Source organism: Tachypleus tridentatus, chromosome 1 (assembly GCF_004210375.1).
Source record: "Tachypleus tridentatus isolate NWPU-2018 chromosome 1, ASM421037v1, whole genome shotgun sequence".
Lineage (NCBI taxonomy): Eukaryota > Metazoa > Arthropoda > Merostomata > Xiphosura > Limulidae > Tachypleus > Tachypleus tridentatus.
In genome coordinates, this window is record NC_134825.1 from 30953563 (window position 1) to 30963483 (window position 9921).

The 9921-nt window shown below is 36.8% G+C and overlaps 1 protein-coding gene across 1 annotated transcript; it reads right to left on the reverse strand.

Annotated features, from left to right (window-relative positions):
* Positions 1-7201: 7201 nt before the first annotated feature.
* On the reverse strand, positions 7202-9089 carry LOC143245833 (transcription factor Sox-21-A-like). Its single transcript, XM_076492123.1, has one exon. The coding sequence runs from the start codon at positions 8912-8914 to the stop codon at positions 8087-8089; it is 828 nt and encodes a 275-aa protein (XP_076348238.1). The 5' UTR covers positions 8915-9089; the 3' UTR covers positions 7202-8086.
* Positions 9090-9921: the final 832 nt, after the last annotated feature.

A 9921-nucleotide genomic window follows, 5' to 3' on the forward strand; every position in this document is an offset into this window, starting at 1 on the left:
TCGAGTAGCTTTGTGCGAAAATCCAAAACAAACAAACAAGGTTTCTTATTCATCGCCCCCACTGGCTTAATTGTAAGTTTGCAGGCTTCGGAAGCTAAATTTCCAATTTTGATACCCGTTGTATGCGCTTAGCAACAACGAAACAAGTTTCTGTTCATAAGTATAGTTTTAAGATGTGGACTAATAGTACAAAGATACCTGTGTAGTTTTCGCGAATATCTGATTCGTAGTTAACCACGGATGTTTGTTTTGGAATTTCGCACAAAGCAACTCGAGGGCTATCTGTGCTAGCCGTCCCTAATTTAGCAGTGTAAGACTAGAGGGAAGGCAGCTAGTCATCACCACTCACCGCCAACTCTTGGGCTACTCTTTACCAACGAAAAGTGGGATTGACCGTCACATTATAACGCCCCCACGGCTGGGAGGGCGAGCATGTTTTGGCGTGGCTCGGGCGCGAACCCGCGACCCTTAGATTACGAAGCGCATGCCTTAACGCGCTAGGCCATGCCAGGCCTAACCACGGATGTACAAACGTTATCGTTTATTAACATGTTATAAATATTTAGAGAAACAGTTACTTGCATAATATACTTATCAGCCATTACTTGTTTTAATCAACGACATATCACTAATTTTACGTGACCAACAGATGGTGCAATAACTATTATAGACACTACTTTGAAAATGGTACAATAACATTTGAATATTAAAATACGGATAAAAATATTTTTACTCCAAAGTTATTATTTCAGATTATATTTTAGATACATATGGCTAACTGTTAAACCCTACGTACGCGCCATTACTGATAAACGAAGATTTAATTAATACCGCAACAACACTGCTACAAAATTGTTCAAAAAACTTTTTTAACTGAATAAATTAATGGATACTAAATATTTTACTTTTGTCTCAGTTGACATTTTCTTACAAAGGAGTTTTTTTTTACAATGGTTTTGTTTGTTTGTTTTGGAATTTCGCACAAAGCTACTCGAGGGCTATCTGTGTTAGCCGTCCCTAATTTAGCAGGGTAAGACTAGAGGGAAGGCAGTTAGTCATCACCACCACCGCCAACTCTTGGACTACTCTTTTACCAACGAATAGTGGGATTGACCGTCACATTATAACGCCCCCACGACTGGGAGGGCGAGCATGTTTGGCGCGACCGGGATGCGAACCCGCGACCCTCAAATTACAAGTCGCACGCCTTAACACGCTTGGCCATGCCAGGCCTTTTACAATGGTAGATAGGGGAATTCGGAAGGTTTGTTTTCAAGCATAAAGCTGCACAATGTACGATGTGTCATTCTCAGGGAATCAAACTCCATATTGTAACATTATAAACCCCTCACATTTACAGTCGATCCACCAAGGGGTCATTTTGGACATGGGGGATCCAACTTTCGAACCAGGGTACAAGTTTTGTTGTTGGTTCCGTGTTTTATGGCGTAAAGCAAGAGGCTATCTGCGCCATAGAAGTTTTATGATATATAAGCCTAACTGTAATGTTAATTAATAAAAAAAAATAAATAATAAAGTTATAAAAACTTATAGATTATGAATAAAATTATACAAATTAAAAACTTGTAATACACCGTCCTAATTTGCATTAAAGGTATTGAATAATAATGGCTTATTTTATAGCTTAACAAACTGAAAAATAAAGTGCGTATACTTGTGATTTGTTGTCTGTCATTTTATTTTCTGGAAAAACACGGGGGTTAAAACCTTGTAAGCTCCTCCCTTCCCATTACCTGTCTATGGCAATGTTTGGCTGTAAGAAATATTTCTCCTGTCACCAGAAGAAGGATGAATGGATTGCATTTAGCAAAAATAAATGATAAAAGTAAGGTTAACAAGGGTTAGAGACAAAAACCTGCTAATGTATTAGCTGTTGTGATAATAATATCTTTCGTATATTTTAAATACATGAGCATATCTATACGAAACTCTTAATATCATCACTGGTTTACTGTCAGTCCCCTGTACACAGTTAATATTTGTTCTAGCTTCATGTTTCATTTAACTAAAGTGTTTATTCATTACTCTGTATGATCGTGTTTTCATATGTTAATGAGGAAGGTCTCTAGTAAGACCAAATCTTCAACTGGTAGGTAAGCTGCTTTAAACTGATTACTGTTTATTTTACGTAAGACCAAATCTTCAACTGGTAGGTAAGCTGCTTTAAACTGATTACTGTTTTGTTTACGTAAGACTAAATCTTCAACTGGTAGGTAAGCTGCTTTAAACTGATTACTGTTTTGTTTACGTAAGACCAAATCTTCAACTGGTAGGTAAGCTGCTTTAAACTGATTACTGTTTATTTTACGTAAGACCAAATCTTCAACTGGTAGGTAAGCTGCTTTAAACTGATTACTGTTTTGTTTACGTAAGACCAAATCTTCAACTGGTAGGTAAGCTGCTTTAAACTGATTACTGTTTTGTTTACGTAAGACCAAATCTTCAACTGGTAGGTAAGCTGTTTTAAACTGATTACTGTTTTGTTTACGTAAGACCAAATCTTCAACTGGTAGGTAAGCTGCTTTAAACTGATTACTGTTTATTTTACGTAAGACCAAATCTTCAACTGGTAGGTAAGCTGCTTTAAACTGATTACTGTTTTGTTTACGTAAGACCAAATCTTCAACTGGTAGGTAAGCTGTTTTAAACTGATTACTGTTTTGTTTTCGCTATTCTTTCCTCATTTTGAATTAACAGAAAAGGCAGCTAGTCAACAGTAGCTAAAGCTAAATCTCAGACAACCTTTTTCTGACGGAATAGTGAGAGTTGTTTCTCTATCTCGTACCGGTTAAAGTACATAGCACGTTTTTGAGCCAAAGGGAACGCGAACCATAAACCTTAGAGTCACAGTCCAGGTACGCTAACTACCACACCATGGTAGTTTTAATACTACAGAGGAATAACGTTTTTAAGGATATATAAGGTAAAAAACGAGAACAGGATTACCTTACCTGATGTGTATTTGTGTGGAAATATTACTTTACGGTTTTATATACATATACTTACGTTTAGTAAATGTTACACTAAATCCTATCGCTCTCGTGACATAAGAATTTTTTCCATAAGAATATAAAAGCTGAGCTGTGAATAATAATCAGTGAGGTTCTCTTGGTTCTAAGATACTTGGATTGAATGAAACTAAAGTTAAAAATTATTCTACAGTTAGAGATTGTTTTTAGTTTTTGAAACATTTTGACACTGGCTCAGAAGTAGGTATGTTATTAGGTGTTTAAATAAGGACTGTATGTGCTGTTATTCAGGCGAGCTTAAATTTCCCGGGTAGTTTAAATTCTTTCTTTTCGATTTAACATGCACTTGGAAGGAAATGTGTCACTCTTGTAATACCCCTAGGTGTAATAAAGCTGCTCAAGTGTTAGACACCTGCTGGTCAGTCAGTGTCAAGAATTATAACGTCTTGCCCTTCAAGAGTATTTCCAGAGTATTTCCAACAATTTGCACGAGGTCGTGACCTCGGTCAGAGATCAAAATACTAAAGGAAACAGCAGGAAAACGGACAGCAATAAACCCTTTTTCTGACGAATATGTAACACTGATAGTTCTTGACTTGTATGTATTTAATGCAAAGTGTAAAAGACGCATTATGGAAGGCGCTTCAAACCACGTTAGATATCCCGCTAACGACCACCTGCCTATTGTTCTCTTAGCGACTAGTGGTCAGCAGAAAATAGAATTAAACTGAAAACTAGTGCTTTATGAATGAGATATTTTTAAAAATTAAATTGTCGTTAATGTACTTAAATTAATACATATTTGAAAAATCATGAACACTGTCCCACTGGAATGTGTACTTAAGAAAATTCAAAAAACTGTTTAATATCAGTTTGAGAACTCTTAAGGTACGACATTAAGCTAAAGGAAAAATTACTAGTCTTTAGAGTTATGTTTTGTACCCCGCTGATACAGCGGTAAGTCTTCGAATTTATATCCCTAAAATTAGGGGATCGATTATCCTCGGTGGATTCAGCAGATAGTTTGCTGTGGCTTTGTTATAAAAAACACAAACACAGTCACGTTTTAGAAATTGCGTGGTATTAATCTTTTTTAAACTTCATTTCGTCAATTTCTTCAATAAATCTAATTCAGAACACAAAAGATCGTAGAGTACAGCTTATTTTTAATATAACTTAACAGAGGTTTACCAATCTGTAATATTTTGATGCAGCCTATAAAACACTTAACAAGTGAGGATACATTGCTCTACATCCTAAGCCTTTTTTTTTTTTTTTTTACATCTAAAAGCAGAAATACTATAATTAATTTTATGACCTCCTTGCTTGTGATAATTGAACTGGCGTATTCTACTGTATTCTCCTCGCCTCATTCTAAATAGTGACTTTAATAATTTGTTATCCTCCAAAACTCAACCCGTCACCTGTTAACCGGGAACCAACATCCTTTTTTTTTTTTCTAATAATTGAGCATGGAATATGCGTCCGGGGAATCTGTCCCCCTGGATAACTATTTATTCATTCATTCAGCTTATGCATATGAATTTACTTAACAGCACATGCAGTCTATATTTATTTAAACACCCAACAACAATTTCACACTACTTTGCCCCCACCCCATGGAAAAATGACTGCAGTCGCTCAAGTATCGAGATCACAACTAAGACTCAGATCCGCAGTTATTCTGTGATATACATCAGAAATTAAAAATACTAAAATTTCTTGTTATAGCGCAACAGAAACTTAGAACTACAGGTCCTACACACACTTAGGAAATAAACATTTAACAAGACATTAGTGTTTGCTAAGCCATAACACAGCTTCAGACCGACATATATATGTGGTATGTATTTGTCATTCTGAACACGTTTATATATATGTGAAACACTTATGTCGACCTGAATGTATGCTTTAATGTAAAGTTTTTACATACTATTTTACACTTAACCTTGCCAATCTGTCTCCGATAGATTATATACTGTGTAAAACAGTGTACATGATACATGTCAATTGCTTATACATCTTCGGGTACCAGAACACCAAGGCCCGGCACGACCAGGTGGTTAAAGCACTCGACTCGTAATCTGATGGTCACAGGTTCGAATCCCTGTCATACCAAACATGCTCGCCCTTTCAGCCGTGGGGGCGTTATAATGTTACAGCCAATCTCACTATTCGTTGGTAAAAGAGTAGCCCAAGAGTTGGCGGTGAGGACGAGCAGCCTTCCCTCTAGTCCAGTGGTTCTTAATCTTTTTCATCGTCTTACCCCCTGAGACTCTCCAGGGTATTACCGTGATCCCTATAATAATTTTTGTAATGGCGAACTTTGCGTAAAGGTAGAACAAAACAAAATTATATAAAGATCCTAATTTATTGAAAATGTTACAAATAAATGACCTTGAGAAATGCTACAAGTTCTAAACAAATGTAAAATCCATGGAATTACTGAACATCATACAAAACATTCTTATTCACTTATTGTGAGGGTTGGTATAATATATATATATATATATGATGAGAAAATATACTAAATATGATGGAAACTTTGATATTTAAATTTTAAGTTCGATGTATTAATATTATATAGTTAAAAGAATTTAGACAATTCTTAATATATGAAAATTTTTACTCAAAATTAGACAGGTGGTTGCGCAACAAGCATCTCGACGCGGTTCAACTGCCGCACTTCAGCGTGTTTCTCATTGGTGGGCAGTTGCAGGCACTTACCACAAAAACTACAAACTGCTCCGTGATTTCCCCAATAATTTCCAAACCTTCCGTGACCTCCCGAGAAACTTCAAATGAACCCCCAAGGGGTTACGACCCCCAGGTTAAGAACCATGGCTAAATTAGACATAGCTAGCGCAAATAGCCCTCGTGTGGCTTTGCGCGAAATTCAAAAACAAATCAGAAAACCGTAATATTTTTAGGTGACTTTAGCTGGGTACTAGCTAGTCTACCCTGTAATGTTTTTTTTTAAGTGTCTCTATTTTAGAATTATTGTACTGTGTAAAGTTTTTAGATGTTACACACGATCAGATTGTCTCTTCTTGCCTACCCATCTATAAAGATGTTGACTTTATATATGGGTATTTTTCTACAATGTAAAGTTTCTAATTGTCTCTAACTGAATATTAATATTAGATATAAAGATTTTAGACGCTATATGTCAACCAATGGTCTCTATCTAGGTACACTGTAAGATTTCGACATGCTGCTTTTCAAAATGTTTTTGTCTGTCTTTTTTTTCTCTTACTATGTGCGACTCGTAATCTGAGGGTTGCGGGTTCGCATCCCCTTCGCGCCAAACATGCTCGCCCTTTCAGCCATGGGGGCGTTATAATGTGACGGTCAATCCCATTATTCGTTGGCAAAAGAGTAGCCCAAAAGTTGGCGGTGGGTGGTGATGACTAGCTGCCTTTCCTCTAGTCTTACACTACTAAATTAGGGACGGCTAGCACAGATAGCCCTCGAGTTGCTTTGTGCGAAATTCAAAAAAACAAACAAAACAAACAAACTCTTACTATGTTAATTGTCCAAATTGTTACGAAAATTTTATCGTTAACGAAGTGACGTTAACAGCATCTAGTGATCCATGCTAAGAAATGGAATCTTAATTATTGATAATAGATATGACACCAGTCTCGCTCTTTCCTGCTGAAGTGGCCTCAATCCTTGTCGGCACGTTTCCTTCAAATGTACTACCGTGTTTCTCCGATAATAAGACCTAGTGTGATTTTTGGGGATAGTTTTAATATAAGCCCTACCCTTAAAATAAGCCCTAGTTAAGAGTGGCAGGAAGAGGAAAGAAATAAAAAAATAATAATTTATTAATTAGTTTAATAGTTAGTTAATTAGTTTGTTTAAGTATTAATCAGTTAGTTTAATAATAGTTTATTTTAAATGGTTAATTTAATAGTTTTACTTTGTAACTTCATTTTTTTAATATATCAAAATAAGACATCCCCCGAAAATAAGCCCTAGTGTCATATTTTGGAGTGAAAATTAATATAAGCCCTGTCTTATTTTCGGAGAAACACGGTATTTACAAAGTAGGCTTAACTGGAATGGTATAAGATGCTTCACGCAAAAGACGCAATAGTTAGGCGGTTAGGCTAACTTTATTGTTTGTATGTTAATAGGTTGCCTTGAAATCGTAATAAAAAGAACACCAACTGAAAAACAAATAGATAACAAAGCCTTTAGAAATATAATCTATTTTATTCAAATACAAACCTTGGATGAAACATATTTAACATCGTTTTTTTTTCTACACATAGACTGTGTGTATATATATATATACATATACAAACGTGGTATACATGTTATACGTCAAACTATATATATATCGACTTGGTTTCAAAATTAGATATGCAAATGAATACCTTAATATTTTATCCTGCTTACAAATTAAACAAGATCTTTGGTTTTTCTTGACTACAAACAAATTATTTGGAATATTTTACCTTAAGATACTTGTAGTTTCGAGGCTGATAATTCGCTCATTTTGACGTATTAAAACTGAACAAATTCGCCTTATACTATAATAAATATTATTTTCCAGCCACTAATTTAACATTTTTCACACATTGTAGTCCGTATTTTCATTTTTTATTATTATTTAAAGGCACTCTCTTAATTTATTGTAGGTCTCATTAACCAAATGTTTCATGTTAGACAATTATAAACATTTGCTCCAAAATAAATACTGGTATAGCAAATTTACAGTTGTATGTACCACTTTTAGGAAAGCTCGTTTTACAAAGGCACATTTACAACAAATAGAAGTTTAAGATTATTTGGCGAACTCTGTATAAACACGTAAATAAAGGGCTCATATTAACCTTAAGTCTTCAAACTACACTGTTTCACCAGTCTCATATACTGACTTCTCAGTCCTGGGGTTACTGTTACACCAGTCTCTTATACTGACTTCTCAGTCCAGGGGTTACTGTTACACCAGTCTCTTATACTGACGTCTTAGTCTCGGAGGCCACTTGCACCAGCCTCATGTATTGATTTTTCAGTCTAGGGCCCATTGTAACTTACTGTATTAACAAATATATATATATATAAAACAAACACAACTAACTGGTCTAAAACAACATAGGAAGACTTCGACGTTGTGAATCACTAGGTGGCCCATACCCAGCAGGTCCGTAGCCGTACGCTGACATGTAGGCTGAGGCTGCGTAAGACACTGGACTGAGATGTGCCATACTGACCGGAACTTGGCCAGTGGACATGCCGGACATCGGGGAATTGATGGCTGTTAATCCTGGCGGATAGAATCCTGCTGCTGCACCGTAGAGAGAACCAGTCGTTGGGCCAGAAGAATGAGCAGCAATGTCGTTTTTGTAGGTAACGGATGGTGACGCAGGAGCAGTATCAAGTTTAGCAAAACCGGATGTAGCTTCCGAAGATGTCAAAGGTGCACAGTACGGAGAACCCATGGAGTACGGAGAGAAAGACGATTGCATGGCAGCTGCTGCCATTTGGTGTTTCTCTGAATATCCAGCAGCCGCCTGTTGCATGGCTGCAGAAGTCATATAAGCTCGAGGATCCATGTGTCCAGAGATGTAGGGCAAAGGAAAGGGATATGTTTCTGGTTTCTTCACCTGTGATTTCGGTTTCCTTCTAGGTCGGTACTTGTAGTCGGGGTGTTCCCGCATGTGCTGCTCCCTCAGTCTCTTGGCCTCATCGATAAAAGGTCGTTTTGCGTCCTCGGTTAACTGTTTCCACTCAGCTCCTAATCTCTTGCTGATCTCGGAGTTGTGCATCTTAGGGTTTTCGAGAGCAATCTTTCGGCGTTGAGCACGAGACCATACCATGAATGCATTCATGGGGCGTTTGATGTGTTCTTGTTTGGCGCTCCCAGGACTGTGACCCTCGGGGCTGATGGTACTGTTCATTCCGTCAACCATAATCGCCGCATTAACAGCTCGCCTCGTCTAAAGTGGATCAGTACATGCAACCACTGAGCTTTTGAACCCAGTCTCCAGGTGTTCATTCTCTTTTGATTGGACGAATAGGTTGGAACTCGGCGAGTAGCCAATCATATTTGTTGATGAAACCTATTAAACACCTCCCACTTAGATTTCATTGTTCAGCCATAAAAAGGGAGGGGGAAGAACTGGTTTTGAAATATAAGGTACGGTAAACTAACTTTCATACTTGTTTACTGGTACCTTTCTTATTTTAATTTCACTAAATTTACTGTAAGAAACACCATTAATAATAGTGCTCTAGTTATTACCAGTTATATTTTTCGAGGGAGCAAATTATCTCTATCCCAGGTTAATAATTTGATGTTAACAAATTTAGGAAAATTCTCGTGTTTTTGGAACAATTTCCGATAGCATTGACAAAAATCGTTTCAAGGCCAGGTATGGCGAGATGGTTAAGGCACTCGACTTGTTGTCTGAAGGTTGCGGGTTCAAATCCCAGTCGCACCAAACGTGCTCGCCCTTTCAGCTGTAGAGGCGTAATAATATTACGGTCAGTCCCATTATTTATTGGTAAAAGAATAGCCCAAGAGTTGGCGGTGGGTGGTGATGATTAACTACCTTCCATCTAGTCTTACACTGCTAAATTAGGGACGTCTAACGCAGATAGCCCTCGTGTAGCTGTACGCGAAAGTCAAAACAAACAAAAAGAATTGTTTCGAATTAATCGCATGAAAAGTTCAGCGTCAATTGTTTATAGTTATATAAGAAGGTTAATAAAGTAACATTCATGTTTATAGTCTACAGCTTGCTAGAAATATCGAAATGTTTTTATACGATTAAAATATTTAAATGTTCTTGTTGATTCTCTCTTCTTTAACAACAGGGAAGAATATTTTATAACACGTACGACGGTTCGATTATTGGTGAAATCATCTCAAGTACACATATTTTAACGGTAAAAAAGTTTCAGTATTTAAGCCAAT

Coding starts and splice junctions, on each gene's coding strand:
- LOC143245833 (XM_076492123.1), bottom strand. CDS start 8,914: ATGGTTGACGGAATGAACAGTACCATCAGCCCCGAGGGTCACAGTCCT.